Genomic DNA, 22,474 nt, shown 5'->3' on the forward strand with positions numbered 1-22,474 from the left:
TAAATTGGAGCGATCCCATTGATAATGTTGTGGCGTAGGTGAACCAAACAGTGTGTGCTATTGGCAGAATACTTAGAAAATGCAACAGACCCGTTAAAGATACTGCCTGTAGTAAGCTTGTCTGTCCTCTGCTACACTATTGCTGCTCAGAATGGAATCCTTACCAGAAAATATTGATGGACGTCATAGAAATCGTTCAAAGAAGTGAAGCTCATTTTCTGATATCGCGAAATAGGGGAGAGAGTGTCACGAATGTGCTACGCGATTTGGGGCAATAATTATTAAAGAAAAGGTGTTATTCGTTGCAGAGGACAACTTTCTCCTCCAAATGCGAAAATATTTTGTTGTAGCCACTTAAATACAGAGAATTGATCAAAATAATAAAGTAAGGGAATCAAGAGCTCGCACGGAAAGATTTAAGTGTTAGCTAACACATTTACTAAGGAGAGCACAAATTTTTGTTTTACTTTTAAGAATAGGACACACAGGAAGATACAAATAGCACACAGAAATTGGGTTCTACTGACTAAATAAAATAAAGTTAAATACAAAGGAATTTAACATTTAATCATCAACGGGAACATAAGGTTAGGAGTTCGTTTCATCGTAGCTCGCAAGTGTGTAGAAATACATGGACGTTTTCTCGCTTTGCTTTAATAGTTTTGTGTATTTCATATCTTGTAGTGGCGCAATATTGTGGCCTTCATTTTTTATTACCTCAAGTACAAGATGACGCCTCGTGGAAGGTCACAATGGAATATACTGTGTATGGTGTCTTTTTTTGCTTTTCCTTGAAACCAGCAGCCTCATCCCTACTCCAACTGCTATTTTCCTTTTCTTCTTTAGTCACTGAGTTGAAGGCATGACTGAATATTTCTGAATGTACAGGAGAGACCAGTCAAGGTTCTTTTCCCCTGAAGTGGTACCAGCTTTTAGATTCGAATTTCTGTGTTCTGTCATTGGTAGTTACTCCTGCAATACGTGTTCCTGTCAGTTGGCTACATTTTCCGTTTTGGACCTTCAGCACGATCACCTTCATATTGGGGAACAAAGTCTTCTTCAGTTTCGTCCTCAGCTCGTGGTCTAGTAGCTAGCGATATTGCCTCTGGATCACGGAGTCCCGTGTTCGGTTCACGGCCGGGTTCGGGATTTTCTCTGCCCGGGGACTGGGTGTTAGTGTTGTCCTCATCATTTCATCATCATCATTATTTGGGACAGTGGCTAGACTGGACTGTGTAAAACAATTGGGATGTGTAAAAAATGGGAGTCTGTAAGGGCGCTGTTGGCCGCGCAGTCGAGTGCCCACAAACCAATTATCATTATCATCATCTTCTTTATTTGGCGACAATACACTTGCGACACTATAACACAAGAAGTCTGTGTGCTGACTAGCATCGAGACTGTCTGGCCGTCAATCATGATGTCGAAGAGCTTTCATGTCATCTAGGTAACTGTCGTCCGAGGAGGATTTTCATCTGTGGTGGCCACACCTCCTCCGGTGATTGCTTCGCTTCGTTTTCCTAATTTTGGTGTACAGGCGAGTGGTTGTTACCTCTGTATGGCGATGCAGAATGGCTACGATGTGTTGGGGACCAACGTCGTCCAGGGTAAGGCGATGATCTGAGGCCCACAAGTCGACTGCAGTCGTCTGTAGTGTACTGGCGTGAATGAGTATGTGTTATGATTAACATCCTGCCACGTAAACTTCATCAGACACTCGCCTTCTTTCTCTGCAGTAGCGCATATTGTGTCCAGAGGGTCCACAGTGAAAACAGACTGGCGTGTTATAGTCCATCCAGCAGACGGCTGTTGTTACACGTTGCGTCTTACTTGGTCTAGAAGCTGGTTATACCTGCATTGGGGGGATGCTGTGTTGTCGTTTGATGGCTGTGGCATAAGTCATCGTTGTCCGAGTCCATTATTCACAGTGCGTTTGACAGGTGGTGGTGATTGGTACCAAAGATCGATTCGTCTCTTCATCGACATCGTCTGTTAGCCTCTCACGAATGTGGCTGATATTCACGGCTGCTGCCTCTTATGTTCTGGATCCTACATTTGTGCTTTTTGGCATGTCTTTGCCTAATGACACTTCTGTGGTGGTCGATGGGCTGCGTCGTGCATCTCTGGGAGGGCGATGGCGACAGTAAGGATGGTGGTTACATGCGGCACCACAGAGCGTGAAAAAGTAAGTGTAAGCTGTATATGGGGCTGTACGTAACCAAATGCGTGTTCAGCTAGTGCGGCTATGGTAATCAGTGTTCCGTGATGTGGAAGCTTGCAGTGATTACTGCCGTTATATTTGTGGAGACCTTGAGTAACTGCCTTCAGAGAGGAACGAGACCCATATAGCACGGACATGATGGTGTGTTTCTCTTCATGGAACATGGTAGATGGGAACAGCTTCCTGTTCTGTAGTATGGATGGGCCGAGTCAAGGGACTGTTCTGTGGTCGGTACTGTTCTGAGTAAATTAGTATGGAAGCAAATTTGAGGCGCAAAACTGTCATCATGCATTGCTTGTTGTCACTGTGTTTTGCGACAAACTCATAGGCGGTGTAGTTGGTCTTTGTCTTGTGGCCCTCTAAGTAATATAGAGCTCACACGATGGAACAGACATTATTGGTTGTTGTTTGCCTATCAGGTTAATGATCATGTTTGGTGTGAGTATACAGTTAACAGTATAGTGATGTGGGGACTGGGTTACAGTGCATTTTTTGGTATCAAATCACTTTCACCCAGGTGTGGGAAGCTAACTGTGTCACCGGACCTCATGTGAACTTTTCCGTATCTTGCTGCCCAGCAGTAAATGTATCAAAAAGCATCTCTGTTTCATATCAGCCTTCGATATGATACCCACTAGTTATCATTGTGGACAGTAACCTGTAAGGTACGAACAAGTAACAGAGGTTAGATGAGTCGAAATGTACCACACTACTGACAGAAGATACAACAGTACCAACCATTTTGCCGCTGTTTGCAAGTTGCGTAAACGTTTGCTTTGTATCTTGATGATTCTTACGTCTTGTATTAATGTGCTTCTAAATTTATTACTCAATGAGTTCGATTGTAGTTTTGGGTTTTAGTGATGCTATTGTTGGTGTGATATTTTAGTGATGCTATTACTGTCATTAAGTGAAAATTTTCAAATGGTAGTGCAAGGGGCTCTCGGTAGAAAATTATAATAGAAAAATGTGTGGTTACAGAAAGGCTGGGAATATTAAAGGTTCTCACTAAGCTCTGTGTTTAAATAGTTCTTAGGTGCACTAATTTTGGGGCCAATATGTCCTGTTAGTATTATGGGGTTGTTATGGGACCCATGTGGCGTTGCTTTCTAAATTTAGTGGAGTTGAAGCATCATGAACTTTGTCTTATTGTATCGGCTTACTGCTGATAAACTGTTCCTGCTCCAGAATTTGATGGTATTACCTATTCTATGACAATATTGTTATGACGAGTTTGTTAACTTACTAAATAATTATAATATCAATGTTTTAATAAATCTTACTCTGTTCTCATTTTATGAGTTTAATTTGAGAAGATGAATTTCTGGCTACCACACACTGCTGTCTCTCTTTCATTAAACTATCTGCCCTATGAGAGCAGCAAGGTCATGCTGGTCTTCCACAACTCCCATAGGGACGACATTTGGAAGTCGATGATACCTCTTTCGTCCGACGTTGTGCTGGCACAACTTGATAAATTCTTGTATTCTTATGACATCCTTCACCAGAAGAGACTGGTACCTGTGTACTGTGACTTCTTTCAATCAAACATGAAATTTTGTTGGTTTCTGTCATATTCGGATTTACAACGCTGCAAAGTGCCAAATCATTGAATATGCATGGCTTTGTCGTTTGGCATGTCTCCGGGCCGGGTTCTTCGATATTGTTCTTCTGCTAAGCGAACTTGTTGCTGATTGTCACCAAATGTTTTCATCAGCTCGGCGTTGAATTTTTTGTATTTAACGAGCTTCTCCTCGTTGTTCTCGAGTCATTTTTCTGGGCTGTACTGTCCAAGTAAAGCATACATTTGCCAATTACATAATATCATCTGATTTGTTGTATTTGTCGACTCGGTAGAATCCTTTCAGCCATTTCGTTGGGGAACGACTGGCGACTCTGGGAAACACTGATGAATGCCTGTTGTGCAACTGACTTACTGCTGTTCTGGAATACACTTGTTTCCTGAATACACATATCTTAGCAATGATCTACTCGATTGTATTCCGTTTCCTCTCCAAATAGGTGATAACATTTACATTGCCTAACTGAAGCGTTTGATATAACATATCATGTATCAGGAACCTTCGATAAATGACCAATACTAAATAATAATAACTGATGGTTGTGTTTGAAGTGGCGACATGGAAAACGCCAGCTGGCAACGCTATCAGGGGATATCGAGGAGAGATTTATATGACTGACGCAGATACGCCCGTCCCTCACCCTCCCCTCTTCTGCTCCTACCACGTGCCGAAGTCATGGGACAACAGAACCGTTCGTAGAACAAAGCGTCACCTGTGCACGTGCCGACCCTACTGGACCAATAGGAATCAAGTTCCCCCTCCCCTCACCAACTCCTTATGACACCAATTATCATTTGTACTCCGTACGCTATAGTGAAAGAAGCATGTTTGCTTTGGAAGGTACTGTATTTCTCACAAATAGTAATAACGATTAAATATCAGATTCGTTATTAACAATAATTTTTCGCAGCTCGTCCCATCCTCCTCCTCTTCACTAGAGCCGGCCGCAGTGGCCGTGCGGTTCTAGGCGCTGCAGTCCGGACCGCGGGACTGCTACGGTCGCAGGTTCGAATCCTGCCTCGGGCATGGATGTGTGTGATGTCCTTAGGTTAGTTAGGTTTAAGTAGTTCTAAGTTCTAGGGGACTGATGACCTAAGATGTTAAGTCCCATAGTGCTCCGAGGCATTATTTTTCTTCACTAGATGTCTGCACAAGAAACATCAGCAGCATAGATATCCTTAGAAAATGGCGGTAAATATTACTGCGATAAGCCACTTTCAGATTCCCAAATATTATAGTAAAATGATGCCACCACATTTTCAGATAATCCATTGCTATTTGCTATAATTTCTCCAAATACCCACGCCCCTATTCTAAGAAAAACGATTCAACCAGTGGCGCAGAACATTATTCTAAAAAAAAAAAAAAAAAAAAAAAAAAAAAAAAAAAAAAAAAATGCACCGATAATCAATCAGCTCACTGTGATGTATCTGCGAAACAATTTCCGCAATGCAACAGATACACACTTGCTATATTTTGTTTGTCTCTTTAATTGGTGGTGAGATCGCAGCGAGTCACAGAGAAGTTACCAGTCGAGCAACGGCGCCAGACTGCAACACGCAGGCCGCCCCCTCCATATGTCCGGCGCCGCCCGCCACCTCTGTTGTTAGCGTGCCATTGTGTAGCTACCACGGTGTAGCACCCAAGCAGGGAATTGCACTCTAAACACTCTATCTGTCACTGTAAAGGACAGTATATGATAGGAGTAATACACATTGCTGGAATGCGTCCACACCCACGACCGACCAGGAAAACATCTGGGAAGAGACTAACGCCCTAGCCTCGGACTGTGTACCTACTCCCTCTCCGCAGTCTCTCCCAATGATACAGTAAGCTCAAACACTTCCTGTGGCATCTGCAGTACGATAAGTCAGGCTCGACGTTACCTGTCAAAGAGACAACCTGGAGCAGAGCTCAATGGCAAACTATTAAGTATCGATAATTCTATATAACAAAAAGTCTCTAAATATCGATGATATTTCCACGAATGAAATATTAATAACATATTACTGCCGCTAGCAATGTCTTCACATATACACTACTGGCCATTAAAATTGCCACACCAAGACGAAATGCAGATGATAAACGGGTATTCATTGGACAAATATATTATACGAGGGCAGTTCAATAAGTAATGCAACTTATTTTTTTTCGCGGCCAGTTTTGGTTGAAAAAACCGGAAATTTCTTGTGGAATATTTTCAAACATTCCCGCTTCGTCTCGTGTAGTTTCATTGACTTCCGACAGGTGGCAGCGCTGTACGGAGCTGTTAAAATTGCGTCTGTAACGGATGTGCGTTGCAAGCAACGGGCAGTGATCGAGTTTCTTGTGGCAGAAAACCAGGGCATCTCAGATATTCATAGGCGCTTGCAGAATGTCTACGGTGATCTGGCAGTGGACAAAAGCACGGTGAGTCGTTGGGCAAAGCGTGTGTCATCATCGCCGCAAGGTCAAGCAAGACTGTCTGATCTCCTGCGTGCGGGCCGCCTGTGCACAGCTGTGACTCCTGCAATGGCGGAGCGTGCGAACACACTCGTTTGAGATGATCGACGGATCACCATCAAATAACTCAGTGCTCAACTTGACATCTCTGTTGGTAGTGCTGTCACAATTGTTCACCAGTTGGGATATTCAAAGGTTTTTTTCCCGCTGGGTCCCTCGTTGTCTAACCGAACACCATAAAGAGCAAAGGAGAACCATCTGTGCGGAATTGCTTGCTCGTCATGTGGCTGAGGGTGACAATTTCTTGTCAAAGATTGTTGTAGGCGATGAAACATGGGTTCATCACTTCGAACCTGAAACAAAACGGCAATCAATGGAGTGGCGCCACACCCACTCCCCTACCAAGAAAAAGTTTAAAGCCATACCCTCAGCCGGTAAAGTCATGGTTACAGTCTTCTGGGACGCTGAAGGGGTTATTCTGTTTGATGTCCTTCCCCATGGTCAAACGATCAACTCTGAAGTGTATTGTGCTACTCTTCAGAAATTGAAGAAACGACTTCAGCGTGTTCGTAGGCACAAAAATCTGAACGAACTTCTCCTTCTTCATGACAACGCAAGACCTCACACAAGTCTTCGCACCCGAGAGGAGCTCACAAAACTTCAGTGGACTGTTCTTCCTCATGCACCCTACAGCCCCGATCTCGCACCGTCGGATTTCCATATGTTTGGCCCAATGAAGGACGCAATCCGTGGGAGGCACTACGCGAATGATGAAGAAGTTATTGATGCAGTACGACGTTGGCTCCGACATCGACCAGTGGAATGGTACCGTGCAGGCATACAGGCCCTCATTTCAAGGTGGCGTAAGGCCGTAACATTGAATGGAGATTACGTTGAAAAATAGTGTTGTGTAGCTAAAAGATTGGGGAATAACCTGGTGTATTTCAATGCTGAATAAAACAACCCCTGTTTCAGAAAAAAAAAAATGTGTTGCATTACTTATTGAACTGCCCTCGTACTAGAACTGACATGTGATTACATTTTCATGCAATTTGGGTGCATAGATCCTGAGAAATCAGATGGAGCCACGGGTCATAAAACATCTGAAATGAAACGTCCACTGTTCAAAGCGCCGTCAATGCGAACAAGAGGTGACCGAGACGTGTAAACAATGGCACCACATACCATCACGCCGGGTGATACGCCAGTATGGCGATGACGAATATACGCTTCCAATGTGCGTTTACCGCGATGTCGCCAAACACGGATGCGACCAGTATGATGCTGTAAACAGAACATGGATTCATCCGAAAAAATGACGTTTTGCCATTAGTGTACCCAGGTCCGTCGTTGAGTACACCATCGCAGGTGCTCCTGGGTAACAGCAGCCATGGTCTCCGAGCTGATAGTCCATGCTGCTGCAAACGTCGTCGAACTGTTCGTGCGGGTGGTTGTTGTCTTGCAAACGTCCCCATCTGTTGACTCAGGGATCGAGACGTGACTGCACGATCCGTTACAGCCATGCGGATAAGATGCTTGTCATCTCGACTGCTAGTGATACCACGCCGTTGGGATCCAGCACGGCGTTCCGTATTACCCTCCTGAACCCACCGATTCCATATTCTGCTAACAGTCATTGGATCTAGAGCAACGCGAGCAGCAATGTCGCGATACGATAAACCGCAATTGTGATAGGCTACAATCCGACCTTTATCAAAGTCGGAAACGTGATGGTATGCGTTTCCCCTCCTTACACGAGGCATCTCAACAACGTTTCACAAAGCAACTCCGGGCAACTGCTGTTTGTGTATCAGAAATCGGTTGGAAACTTTCCGCATTTCAGCACGTTGTAGGTGTCGCCACCGTCGCCAACCTTGTGTGAATGCTCTGAAAAGCTAATCGTTTGCATATCACAGCATCTTCTTCCTGTCGGTAAAATTTCGCGTCTGTAGCACGTCATCTTCGTGGTGTAGCAATTTTAATGGCCAGCAGTGTAATAAAGCACTTGACATCTGAAAGCATCTTCCGAAACGCATCACTAGCATAAGCACCTCCACCATTAGCCATTCTGGTTCTGAAATGGAGTTTCTGACCAACAAAGCGATCAGTGATTCATAATGACAGATCACAGGAGCTTGTTGTTGTTATTGACCATGCTGCGATTTTATGGCGAATAAAGTACACCTCTTGAAATCGAACAGTCCAGGTGTTACTCCACTATGTCATCTCCACCGTAGAGCTTGCTTATCGATCATTAGAGGAATTAATGTACGCCTCGAAATACCTAGTTGTAATTGCCTGGAGCGACCTGATGTAGGGTTCATAAAGCATATTTCTGATTCGGATGTACTTGCAGGAATGAACTTTGTCATCCACGCAAGAAGTGGCTTACAAACAACGTATTAGTCTGATCTTTAATAAGAGTATTTACCCGTCGGTCTGAGGCCCTTACCAGTTTGGAATAATGAAATAGATGTGCGTTTAAAATTGGTTCTATTCCATACCGGGTGCCTTGTGCAGCGGTTGGTCATGAACTTCTTAAAATAAGTCAGTCTAGTGCGGAAATTGTTTTATGTGTTTATGGGAAACGTCTTGTTTAGCTCTTGTGGGGCATCTTCAGTTTAACCTAGAGACGTAAAACAACATTGTGAGACATAGGTACATTAAAACGAGGCAAGGGGTACGGTGACGCAGCGTGCCAGGCTGAGTAGCTATCTTTACAACTAACAATAACTGTGAACTTACGTAAGAAGTAACGTGATGAGCCAACATCTGTCCTTCAATGGCAGCATACGAGCTTAAGACAAAATTATTAGGAAACATCGACGTGTTGTCATTAGGCAAATAAAAAAGGATACGAGACCTTAAACCGGGAATAAAATGCTAAGTATAAGTACAATATGTACCGGAAAGAAGAACTGTGACAAACAAAAAAAAAGTTAATTAAAAGGCTTACATAATATGGAGGCCACTGCGTTCGTCAGCATGGACCGTTCCGTACAGCGAAGGAATTCTATGCGCAATTTTACGATATAAATGGAGAAAGCTAAGGTTATGACACTATCCTGTAATCATAATTGCTACTTATATAGAAATATAAAGAGCCCTAGAACACAAGATACGTCGGACCTTGCAGCCGACCACAAAAAAAATGAAGCTGCAAAGACAATACTTTCCAACCGTAGTGACAGACGCTATAAAAATACATATAGTAAACCGGAATTTTTTTTCCTAATCGTCATTGCTAAAGTACTGAGCAATGGCGATTCGGTTATAACTTCATCGACGTCTCTCGGTTTTGCTTTATTCTTCGGAGTAAATGCCTTTTCCCTGCAGATCAGGGACTTTAGGTACACGGTCATATAGAAAAGTCTAATTAGCAGGAGATGTTGGAGGATTATAAGGTGAATGCAGCCTGGATGCCTATACAAGAGGACGCCATTCTCGCCTAATAGATGCCACTACGCATGGGACAAGTTATCAGGGCCCATGGTGGACCCTTTGCCTACTGGGCAACAGGACACATGCTCAACAATGGCGACTCAAATGCTAATCGTTTCTGCAGAACATACTAGTTTTCATGTCCTATGAATACGAACGTCGTATCTCTAGTCGTTCAAGGTATTCTGTTTTTTTTTTTTTTTTTTTTTTTTTTTTTTTCGAAACGTGTGTGTAAACCCCAGAGTTTGCGTGGGTCTGTGGTAGATAGCTCGTTATGGTTGTACCGATGCTGGACGTTATTTGTCGACGAAAAGGCTATGTCCACACCATATTTTCTGGTAGGGAACATCGCCTTTTTGTCGATAGTGTGCCTACAGAAGTCATTTTAACAAATGTAGTATTAATGAGTAACGGATCTAGCGGAAATTTAAATTCGCCAGGACTGGTTTCTTGTTGATAAAGACCCGTCTGTAATATGACGGTTGCGTAGAACACGTGGTGCCGAGGTCACGAGCACCTCGCCAGCTCCTCCACTTCCTTCTCCTCCTTTGTCTGAATAGGCCTCAGAAGTTCAAATGGTAGCGAGCGACAGCCATCTCATCCTCAGCCGACATCTGTCACTTCTTGCAAAAACCAGGGGCATGTTGTCAGAAAATCACTCTCTTGTCCATTGTCAGCTTTCACGACGGGCGCTGCTACTTCCCAATCAACTAGCTACTCAATTAGCCTCACAAGGGCTAAGTGCACCTAATTGGCCTACAGCACTCGGCAGACCGCACGGTCAACCATCTAAGTGCTAGCCAAGCCCCGACAGGACATAACTTTGGTGATCTGATGACAACCATTGGTACCATTGTGGCAAGGCCGTTGGTGTCACCTGAGCTGTGCTGATCCAACGATGGTTCACCAGCTGAAAGAAAGGATTGGCAGGTGCAGCTCGTTAAGGCAAGAGTGGTGGACAGGGAGCTGGGTCAGCGCTGAGAACTGAGACTTATGTGACATTTAAAGTTAAGGAATATCGAATAATTAAAGACTAAATATTAATTCAGCTGCTGATTCTACAACTACACTCAGTTCACGAAAGACCACAAAGCAGGATTAACGCTTATATTGAAATCCTGATCTCTGTGACGTTGTTGTTGTTGTTGTTATCTTCAGTTCATAGACTGGTTTGATGCAGCTCTCCAAGCTACTCTATCCTGTGCAAGCCTCTTCGTCTCCGAGTAACTACTACAATCTACATCCATCTGAATCTGTTAGTGTATTCATCTCTTGGTCTCCCTCTACGATTTTTACCCACCACGCTTTTCTCCAGTACTAAAGTGCTGGTCCCTTGCGCCTCAGAACGTGTCCTACCAACCGATCCCTTTTTCTTATCAAGTTGTGCCACAACAACCTCTTCTCCCCAGTTCTGTTCAGTACCTCCCCATTAATTACGTGATCTACCCATCGAATTTTCAGCATTCTTGTGTAGCACCATGTTTAGAAAACGTCTATTCTCTTCTTGTCTAAACTATTTATTGTCCATGTATCACTTCCATACATGACTACACTCCATAAAAATACTTTCAGAAAAGACTTCCCTACACTTAAATCTATACTCGACGTTAACAAATTTCTCTTCTTCAGAAACGCTGTCCTTGCCATTACCAGTCTACATTTTACATCCTCTGTACTTCAACCGTCATCAGTTAATTTGCTTCCCAAATAGCAAAACTCCTCTACTACTTTAAGGTTCTCATTTCCTAATCTACACTCCTGGAAATGGAAAAAAGAACACATTGACACCGGTGTGTCAGACCCACCATACTTGCTCCGGACACTGCGAGAGGGCTGTACAAGCAATGATCACACGCACGGCACAGCGGACACACCAGGAACCGCGGTGTTGGCCGTCGAATGGCGCTAGCTGCGCAGCATTTGTGCACCGCCGCCGTCAGTGTCAGCCAGTTTGCCGTGGCATACGGAGCTCCATCGCAGTCTTTAACACTGGTAGCATGCCGCGACAGCGTGGACGTGAACCGTATGTGCAGTTGACGGACTTTGAGCGAGGGCGTATAGTGGGCATGCGGGAGGCCGGGTGGACGTACCGCCGAATTGCTCAACACGTGGGGCGTGAGGTCTCCACAGTACATCGATGTTGTCGCCAGTGGTCAGCAGAAGGTGCACGTGCCCGTCGACCTGGGACCGGACCGCAGCGACGCACGGATGCACGCCAAGACCGTAGGATCCTACGCAGTGCCGTAGGGGACCGCACCGCCACTTCCCAGCAAATTAGGGACACTGTTGCTCCTGGGGTATCGGCGAGGACCATTCGCAACCGTCTCCATGAAGCTGGGCTATGGTCCCGCACACCGTTAGGCCGTCTTCCGCTCACGCCCCAACATCGTGCAGCCCGCCTCCAGTGGTGTCGCGACAGGCGTGAATGGAGGGACGAATGGAGACGTGTCGTCTTCAGCGATGAGAGTCGCTTCTGCCTTGGTGCCAATGACGGTCGTATGCGTGTTTGGCGCCGTGCAGGTGAGCGCCACAATCAGGACTGCATACGACCGAGGCACACAGGGCCAACACCCGGCATCATGGTGTGGGGAGCGATCTCCTACACTGGCCGTACACCACTGGTGATCGTCGAGGGGACACTGAATAGTGCACGGTACATCCAAACCGTCATCGAACCCATCGTTCTACCATTCCTAGACCGGCAAGGGAACTTGCTGTTCCAACAGGACAACGCACGTCCGCATGTATCCCGTGCCACCCAACGTGCTCTAGAAGGTGTAAGTCAACTACCCTGGCCAGCAAGATCTCCGGATCTGTCCCCCATTGAGCATGTTTGGGACTGGATGAAGCGTCGTCTCACGCGGTCTGCACGTCCAGCACGAACGCTGGTCCAACTGAGGCGCCAGGTGGAAATGGCATGGCAAGCCGTTCCACAGGACTACATCCAGCATCTCTACGATCGTCTCCATGGGAGAATAGCAGCCTGCATTGCTGCGAAAGGTGGATATACACTGTACTAGTGCCGACATTGTGCATGCTCTGTTGCCTGTGTCTATGTGCCTGTGGTTCTGCCAGTGTGATCATGTGATGTATCTGACCCCAGGAACGTGTCAATAAAGTTTCCCCTTCCTGGGACAATGAATTCACGGTGTTCTTATTTCAATTTCCAGGAGTGTAATTCCCTCAGTTTCACCTGACTTAATTCTACTAAATTCCATTATCCTCATTTTCCTTTTGTTGATGTTCATCTAATATCCTCATTTGAGGACACTGTCCATTCTGTTCAGCTGTTGTCCGAAGTACTTTGCTGTCTCTGACAGAATTACAATTTCATCGCCAAACCTCGTGGTTCTTATTTCTGCTCCCTCGATTTTAATTCCAATTCCAAATTTTTCAGCCGGCCGCGGTGGCCGAGAAGTTCTAGGCGCTTCAGTGTGGAACCGCGCTGCTGCTACGGTCGCAGGTTCGAGTCCTGCCTCGGGCATGGATGTGTGTGATGTCCTTAGGTTAGTTAGCTTTAAATAGTTCTAAGTCTAGGGGACTGATGACCTCAGATGTTAAGTCCCGTAGTGCTTAGAGCCATTTGAACCATTTTTTCCAATTTTTTCTTTGGTTTCCTTTACTGCTTGCTCAATGTACAGATTGAATAACGTAGGGTATAGGCTACAACCATGTCTCACTCCCTTCTCAACAATTGCTTCCCTTCCAGAGCCCTCGACTCTTATGAGTGTCTCCTGATTTCTGTACATATTGGAATTAGCCTTTCGCTCCTGTGTTTCACCCATGCCACCTTCAGTATTTGAAAGAGAGTATTGCAGTAAACGTTGTCAAAAGCCTTCTCTAAGTCTGCAAATGCTATATACGTACGTTAGCCTTTCCTTAACGTAGCTTCTAAGATAGTCATAGGGTCAGTACTGTCTTGCGTGTTCCTACATTTTTACGGAATCGAAACTGATCTTGCCCGAGGTCGGCTTCTACAAGTTTTTCCATTCGTCTGTGAAGAATTCGTGTTAGTATGACTTATTGAACTGATAGTTCGGTAATTTTTGCACTTCTCAGCACCAGCCTTGTTTGGAATTCGAATTACTATATGCTTCTCGAAGTCTGAGGGTATTTCGCCTGTCTCATACATCTTGCTCACCAGATGAAAGCGTTTATTTATGGCTGGCTCTCCCAAGGTTATCAGTAGTTATAACGGAATGTTTTCCACTCCCGGGGAATTGTTTATACTTAGGTCTTTCAGTGCTCTATCTAATTCTTCACACAGTATCATATCTCCCACCTCATTTTCATCTACGTTGGCTTCAATTTCCCTAATATTGCCTTCACGTACATTTCATTGGTGCAGACCGTTTAAATACTCCTTCAAGCTTTCCTCTTTCTCCTGTTTGCTTCGGACTGGTTTAGACCTGAGCACTTGATATTCATACATGCAGTTCTCCTATCTCCAAAGCTCTCTTTAATTTTTCTATAGGTGGCATCTATCGTACCCCTAGTGATATATGCGTCTACATCTGCACATTTGTCCTCTAACCATTCCCGCTTAACTATTTTGCACTCCCCGTCGATCTCATGTTTCAGATGTTTGTATTCATTTTCGCCTGCTTCATTTGCCGCATTTTTATATTTTCTCCTTTCGTCAATTAAATTCAGTATCTCTTTTGTTATCCAAGGATTTCTACTGGGCCTCGTCTTTTTACCTACTTGATCCTCTACTGCCTTCCCTATTTCATCTGTAAAAGCTATCCATTCTTCTCCCACTGTATTCCTTTCACCTATTCTTGTCAACCGTTCCCTTACGTGCCCTGTAAAACTCTCTATGACTTCTAGTTCTTTCCGTTTATCCATGTTCCATCTCCTTAAATTCGTACCTTTCCGCAATTTCTTCAGTTTTAATCTACAATTCATGTCTGTGATATACGTAGTAATACGGAAGTTAGCTTTAGTGTGGAAGCAAATCATTTGAGAAATATATCAGGCTTCATAACGAGTAGGAAGTATGCGCGACCTTGACAGACATTGCACCACACCATTGCATTGTGCTCTTGCTACTGGCAGTGAACGCTACACAGCCACAATCAATGTAGCATTAAGTTGTAACATTTATTTAGTGCATACCGGGGTCAGATATCATGACTTCCACGTGAACACAAACAATGCATCCTGCATTATACTCTCATCATCAATCATCAACACATTCTAGTTGTCTATTACTTCTTTAATACAACACTGCGCAGAAGTCCATTATTAATAACTGATGTGAAGTTGTTGATTGTAATATGTGATGTCAGGTACTATTCGAACTAGGGAGAATTGACTTTTCCAGTAGCGTAAAAACTTTTACTGCAACAATGTTAGGCAAAGCGTGGTGCTTAATCTAACTTATCATTCCATTTTATGAATCATGAGATTTAAGAAAGACTATAAGTTGAAAGGGAGACAGACTCTAGCCAACTGGCGTGGATCTATAAGAGGTCGCATGTCTCCTTGGCGCTGAGCGGCGCTGGTGGTGTGGCCAGAGGTCAACTGGTGGCCAGCAGGTGGTATGGAAATGGGAGTGAACGTTACACAAGTGAAGTGGTACTTAGGTTGCATGAATAGCTTTTAACTGATAGTTTATCTTGGGCATCATGTGGTCGCACTAGATACTTTAACAACTGCTGTGGGACTTAGTCAAAATTCAGCAGCTGAGATGTGTTGTCGAGTTGTGCTCTATAAGCTTTTGGTATAGGGAAAACTATCACATTTTCATACTAATACGCTACAGCATGCTTCACAGATGGATTTATTTTATTGTTAACTATTTTAATAATTTGTATAAAACCACAAACTTTAAAGACTGTATTTCAAAGAGCTGCTGAATGAATAAAGAGTCATTACAGTTAAAACTTGACTAGCCACATCATTTAACTGTGACGCCACCCAATACCATTTATTTAAATCAATACGACCAATTGTACTTTATGTTACTTATTATTCGCAATGACTGCCAAACGTTTGGTAAATTTGGATTGACGCTCACTGACAGATGATGTACATTACGCAGTTAGGCTACTGCCGGGCGTGGAACCTGACTTTGGTGGTTTAGCGTTTCCGACATTCGCAACACTAGCCTTCATCATATTCTTTCCCTGTAAATCGCCAGTGATTTTTCTCATCAGGAATAATCAAATGCGATTTTAACTTTCCTCATTTAATCCACTCTTTTCCATGCTACATCGATTTGGGACGAGGAACTTGATTCCCATTGATCCAGGGTTTCCACTACATAAATAGCTGGACCCTTCGTCCCTGAAACAGTACTGATGGTTTAGTGTCCTTATTATATGCTGGGGGGAATGGAGGGAAGGTGGAAGGGGGTTTATGCAGGCCAAGGTCGTCTAGAAATATACTTAATACAGCGCTGCTTGCACCAGAGCCCACGGCAGTACACAATTTTGCATTAACTGTGTGGGGGAAATCGTTACAATCTGTGATGGCCGTAAGTGCTCGAAGCCACTGTGGCTTTGAACATGATGATATTTTATGCCCTCATTTCATTTACTGTCAGTTTGTATCCACGTATATGTGTGCAACAATCCTGACTCATTTTCATAGCACCATGTTGAAAACTGTGAAGCACAGCACATTTTTCACTAGGTATGGACATCTCTTAGTGAATGTGGTGTCCAGTAAGCATACATTATGCAGTAGGTTAGTCTGCCTTCCAAAATTTCTTGTACTATTAAGCAGTATATTCTGCAGAAAACACACAAATAGGGCTATAAGGATTAGTCTTTAGTTCTCGTACACTCTTACAGCATAAAAACATTTATCTGTTGCCAGGTATGGCTGCAATTGCGTTCCTCAGAAGAAAAGAAAATAATGTAGCTACTAGTGGGCTGCCGTGTGTGTTATGCTATTCAAGAGAAACTAGAAATTTAAGAAGTTACAGAAGATTTTTTCTTTAAGATAATCATTTGAAAATATGTGGAAACTACTGGAATTACGAGATGATTTAAGTTCATAAACAATTTTTAAACAACTGTAACTTCAAAGAACTCACATTCCATTAATTTCGGTGTAAAAATTGATTTCTTACTTCTTCAAATAACCGAATGTCGTAAGAGTTGTCGTCGTCAGCAAAATACAAGACACCTCTCGATGCGTTTGCTCTTATCCACTGCAGGCCCCTATTTCGCTGTGGCACTCCACGTGGTTTGCCTCCTGGTAGGATGTTACACTCCTCCGGCATAGGCGCTACACAGAAAATAAATATTAAATTAGAACGGAGGTAACATCTGGCACGCGGAGTGCATCAACTTGCATAGCCCGTTGATATAATTAGTACGTCGATTAAGTTGTAACTTGGACAGCTGAAAGAGCTGCAATGATATTCTTCACGACTGGAATCAATCAAATTTAAAACATTATGAAACAGTTGTTTAGGATAATATGCAGGCATTATTACTGTAAAACTCCACATTTTAATAAAATATTTTGTCTCAGTACACTAACAGTATTTTATTTTCCTTATTGTGTTTCCTCTTTAGTGATAGCATGCTCAGGCGCTAATTCGAAATGACACACAAACTGAAACTTAAGCTATAATGCTTAAGAGAATGAGATATCACGAATATTTGGTTTTCTTCCGTAGTATGATATTACCAATTTCAAATTGTGCCTTGATTTCTCATGCTTACAAGTTTTAAATTGTCCATATTTGTAAAAGATACCTCTATTTTGAAATCTCAGAGACAAATGTACAGTCTTAGGCATAAAAACTGACCGCCGGCCGGCCGCCACAGAGATTAAGTCCGAGTCGTTCACTTAAGGTGGCCAATAAAACTTACCGCCCTTGACAACTCTAAGTCCGGCCGTCTGCACAATCTGGCAACACTGTAAGATGCGGAAGTGTTAAGAGAAAGTGTTGTCTACTTCCGAGATGTTGTTGGAATGTGTGAGCACGTGGTCTAATGGTAATCGTCGAGCGTTCTAAACTTCTGGTCGCCTATTTGCGTCTAACTGTTTTTTTTTTTTTTAACCACATTTCGGCCCTCGTGTAAAGTTATGAGTGTGATTGAACATCGTAGATAATTCGCTTCACATTCTACCCACCAGCAACAACAAGTACTTCCAGAAACAATTCCGCAGGACAGCTCGTGGCTGCGTCGCGATCGGAACATCTTACGGTCCAGCGTTTCCTCGCGCTGCAGCGGCTACCGGCCACCGGCCAGACGCCACCCGCCTCCTGAAATCCGGCGCCGCCCAGGTGAACGCGGCGCGACGCTGTCACTGTATGTATCAACTGTCATTTTCGAGTCTGAAGTTCTAGTTATCATCTTACAGTTCAGCATTGGATTTTGCATACCCGAAAATCATTAACTACCGGTAAACATTGTAAAACTGAGTCGCAAGTGGGAAAAGGTGTAACATCTACAACACAATATTTCCGGCCAGACGCCACCCGCCGCCTGAAATCCGGCGCCGCCCAGGTGAACGCGGCGCGACGCTGTCACTGTATGTATCAACTGTCATTTTCGAGTCTGAAGTTCTAGTTATCATCTTACAGTTCAGCACTGGATTTTGCATACCCGAAAATCATTAACTACCGGTAAACATTGTAAAACTGAGTCGCAAGTGGGAAAAGGTGTAACATCTACAACACAATATTTACTTTTCGTATAACTGAGGGGTGAATGCAGAGGAGGCAACTAGAAAGATTTGAACTATGTGTGGAGCGAGTGCTTTTGGGAAAAATACGCCAGAAAAAGATGTAAGAGGTATGCGATGTATGCGCTGCCTGCAACAGGCAAGACTTAGGAGAGTCTCTGACCAGAGAGCAGTATGTAGTTAGTTGTTGGTTGCCGCTAGTCGGCATTAGTCTTGAGTAGTCTGCAGTAGTATGCAGTAGTCGGCAGTAGTCTGCACGTGTCTGTGCGTGTCTGCAGTCTGCTCTGGTCGGGACTCTGCAGGATGAGTATTATTGTAGAAGGTAAAGAAGCAGCCTTGCGCATATCTAGTAATGTATGTTAACTGTCATCCAATTTCTTTCAAAAAATGCCACAATAATAATTTTTATAATATAAAGTAATTTTTTTAAAAAAGCACTCATTTCAATTTAAAGATTTTAGCCAATGAATAATTAATTCCTTTCACGAGTCACAAAGCATAGGCCAGCATTGCACGGAGCTGTGCCGAAAATTTTTTATGTAAGAGCAGATATATTTGCAGTTTTTATTGAGGTAAGAATTTTTGCTTTTTTTATTCAGAGTACAGGGCCGTGGCGCAGCGCTGCTGTCGTCATAAAATTTACCAGATTCTTGAATTTTTTACTATTATTTCTGGGTTTAAGAATTGAATTTTATGAGTACATCAAATGTGAATGCATTTCTGCACGGAGATAATAAATGGGAGCCAATTTTGTTCAGAGGTTACAATACTTAAAATTCATTTAATTAATATTTCCGTGGGGAGGTTACACTTGGTTCATTTTAATTTTTTTATTTTTGTGGGGAGGTTACACTTGGCGACATCCGGCCAGGATCGTAATTCTTTGTGAATCTTCTGATAAGTAGTCATATATCTGCTCTTATTTACTTAAATGTAGTTTGCATCTGGCGCAACGCATCTACTAATTTCTCCCTCTTTCTTTCACAGATCGTCGGCAATTTGTTGCTCTTTCTTGTAATTGTTTGTTCCATTTCTTTTGCTTTGTTTTTGTTTCATTTGTGCTTAATTTTGATTAGTGAAAATGCCGCGAAAAACTGTTAACAGTACATCGCGATGCGCAATGAGTGAAATAGCCGACTCGAATAATTTGACCGATAATATTTGCGACACTCAGTGTAATGATGACAATCCTCCATTTACAGATAATCAGTGCGTGCCGACCACTAGTAATGATTTTAATGCTAATGAAGAGCAAACAAATTCAATTGTGTCCTCTGTTAATTTAACGACAATTGATGACGCGGGACGTTCTGTTACAATGAAAGCTGCCCAGCTTGACACACCCGGTTTGCAAAATTTTAATTGTGAACAGATAAATTTTTCTAACGAAAATGAACAGTGTACTCAAAATACGACAGATTTATCTGATTCCGAGGTAGTGACTTACAGTGCACATCCGATTGGGAAACCTTTTCGAGAATCACAGAATGACCAAATGGTTACACAAAATGTGACAATTGCAAGTACGCCATCAAACAGCACAGAGAATAGAGTAGGTAATATTGGGTTGGATCAAGTTATGGCATTAATTCTACAACTCAATGAAAAATACGACAACCATTACAAACAACTTAGTGAAAGTTTTGACAAAAATTCCAAACAGTTGAATGAAATAATAGACAATCATATCAAACAATTTAATAAATGTTTGAAACAGACGAATAAAAGACACGACAATCTTAATGAGCAGAACAAACAACTTAGTGAACAGATTACAGCCATTGCCGCGCAATGCCATGATACTAAAGAACAATTACGTGAGGAAATTAAGGCTTGTGCTAGGAACAGTAGTGAAGAAATTAGATCTGTGGCACAAGAATTAAGTAATACAGATGCAGCCACAACAGAATCTCTTAGAGATGAAATTAGTGCAGTCGCTGAACAATGTTCTGAAAATGCGACACAGTTACGCGACGAGTTTAATTTAAAGTCACCAGAACTTTCACACACTCTGGATACGGAAGTCGATAAGAAATGTGAACAACAGAACAGCCAAATTGACGAACGTTTTAAAGTGACAGAAATGAAAAATGTTTCGGTCACTAACACGTCACAGCATACCGCACATTCCGAACATTTGTCACACTCACACAGCCGGTATAACTTAAGTAATTTACAGAGACCACGCAACTTAGAATTCGAAGAGACACAGACAAGCAGATTCTCATTCAATCCTGAAGCTATTCACACAGTCAGAGACGATAACATTAATTTCAAGCAATTTTTATCCGTAAGAAAATCTAAGGTATTTAAAAATGACAGAGCACAGGTACACGCTTTGAACTGGATACGACAATTTGCTCTTGAATTTTTACCGGCATTTCGTGTAATGCAGAAACTAGAATTGGCATGGATACAACAATTTGCTTTTGAATTTTCACCAGCATTGCCTGTAACGCAGAAACTAAAATTTATTTGCAGCGCGTAATAAACCTCAGGGGATTCATTACGCTTCGATGAATATGTGCCGTAGCGTGCACAGGGCCCCGAGCCGTAGTAGTGCTATTTCATCTTTAGTTTCCTGCATTGCTGACTTCTCTTCTACAATCCTTTATATCTATCAAACCAGCTCTTCAACTATCGATCTTTCTAGGATTAAGAATGACTGAAGAAAACCTGATATGACAAGTTTTATTTGAAAGTGACATTTATCATTATACGCTCCCGAAATGACAAGAACTACCGGCGTAATTTTAATATCAGACAAAATTTTAATCATCAGTATGTACAAAATTTTCAGCAGTTGCAAACACATTTTGGTAACAATAGAGGTTTTTCTCCGCAACAACAACAAAACCAACCGGTTAGCATACCTAACCAACAATGTAATGTACAAGGTCAACCAAGCTTTAATGTTTCGCCGTCTACACGTATGGCGTCAGCTCCAACAAATACACTCCTGGAAATGGAAAAAAGAACACATTGACACCGGTGTGTCAGACCCACCATACTTGCTCCGGACACTGCGAGAGGGCTGTACAAGCAAATGATCACACGCACGGCACAGCGGACACACCAGGAACCGCGGTGTTGGCCGTCGAATGGCGCTAGCTGCGCAGCATTTGTGCACCGCCGCCGTCAGTGTCAGCCAGTTTGCCGTGGCATACGGAGCTCCATCGCAGTCTTTAACACTGGTAGCATGCCGCGACAGCGTGGACGTGAACCATATGTGCAGTTGACGGACTTTGAGCGAGGGCGTATAGTGGGCATGCGGGAGGCCGGGTGGACGTACCGCCGAATTGTTCAACACGTGGGGCGTGAGGTCTCCACAGTACATCGATGTTGTCGCCAGTGGTCGGCGGAAGGTGCACGTGCCAGTCGACCTGGGACCGGACCGCAGCGACGCACGGATGCACGCCAAGACCGTAGGATCCTACGCAGTGCCGTAGGGGACTGCACCGCCACTTCCCAGCAAATTAGGGACACTGTTGCTCCTGGGGTATCGGCGAGGACCATTCGCAACCGTCTCCATGAAGCTGGGTTACGGTCCCGCACACCGTTAGGCCGTCTTCCGCTCACGCCCCAACATCGTGCAACCCGCCTCCAGTGGTGTCGCGACAGGCGTGAATGGAGGGACGAATGGAGACGTGTCGTCTTCAGCGATGAGAGTCGCTTCTGCCTTGGTGCCAATGATGGTCGTATGCGTGTTTGGCGCCGTGCAGGTGAGCGCCACAATCAGGACTGCATACGACCGAGGCACACCGGGCCAACACCCGGCATCATGGTGTGGGGAGCGATCTCCTACACTGGCCGTACACCACTGGTGATCGTCGAGGGGACACTGAATAGTGCACGGTACATCCAAACCGTCATCGAACCCATCGTTCTACCATTCCTAGACCGGCAAGGGAACTTGCTGTTCCAACAGGACAATGCACGTCCGCATGTATCCCGTGCCACCCAACGTGCTCTAGAAGGTGTAAGTCAACTACCCTGGCCAGCAAGATCTCCGGATCTGTCCCCCATTGAGCATGTTTGGGACTGGATGAAGCGTCGTCTCACGCGGTCTGCACGTCCAGCACGAACGCTGGTCCAACTGAGGCGCCAGGTGGAAATGGCATGGCAAGCCGTTCCA

General features: G+C 43.8%; 1 protein-coding gene across 1 annotated transcript in view; it reads right to left on the reverse strand.

The window, feature by feature from the left end:
• LOC124593968 (galactosylgalactosylxylosylprotein 3-beta-glucuronosyltransferase P-like) overlaps window positions 1-22,474 on the reverse strand; it is a 182,871-nt gene that overhangs the window by 37,058 nt on the left and 123,339 nt on the right. The window contains exon 3 of the mRNA XM_047132317.1: window positions 16,769-16,926. Coding sequence (XP_046988273.1) covers window positions 16,769-16,926 — 158 coding nt within the window. The remainder of the gene's footprint in view (window positions 1-16,768; window positions 16,927-22,474) is intronic.

This window comes from Schistocerca americana, chromosome 2, assembly GCF_021461395.2.
Source record: "Schistocerca americana isolate TAMUIC-IGC-003095 chromosome 2, iqSchAmer2.1, whole genome shotgun sequence".
Lineage (NCBI taxonomy): Eukaryota > Metazoa > Arthropoda > Insecta > Orthoptera > Acrididae > Schistocerca > Schistocerca americana.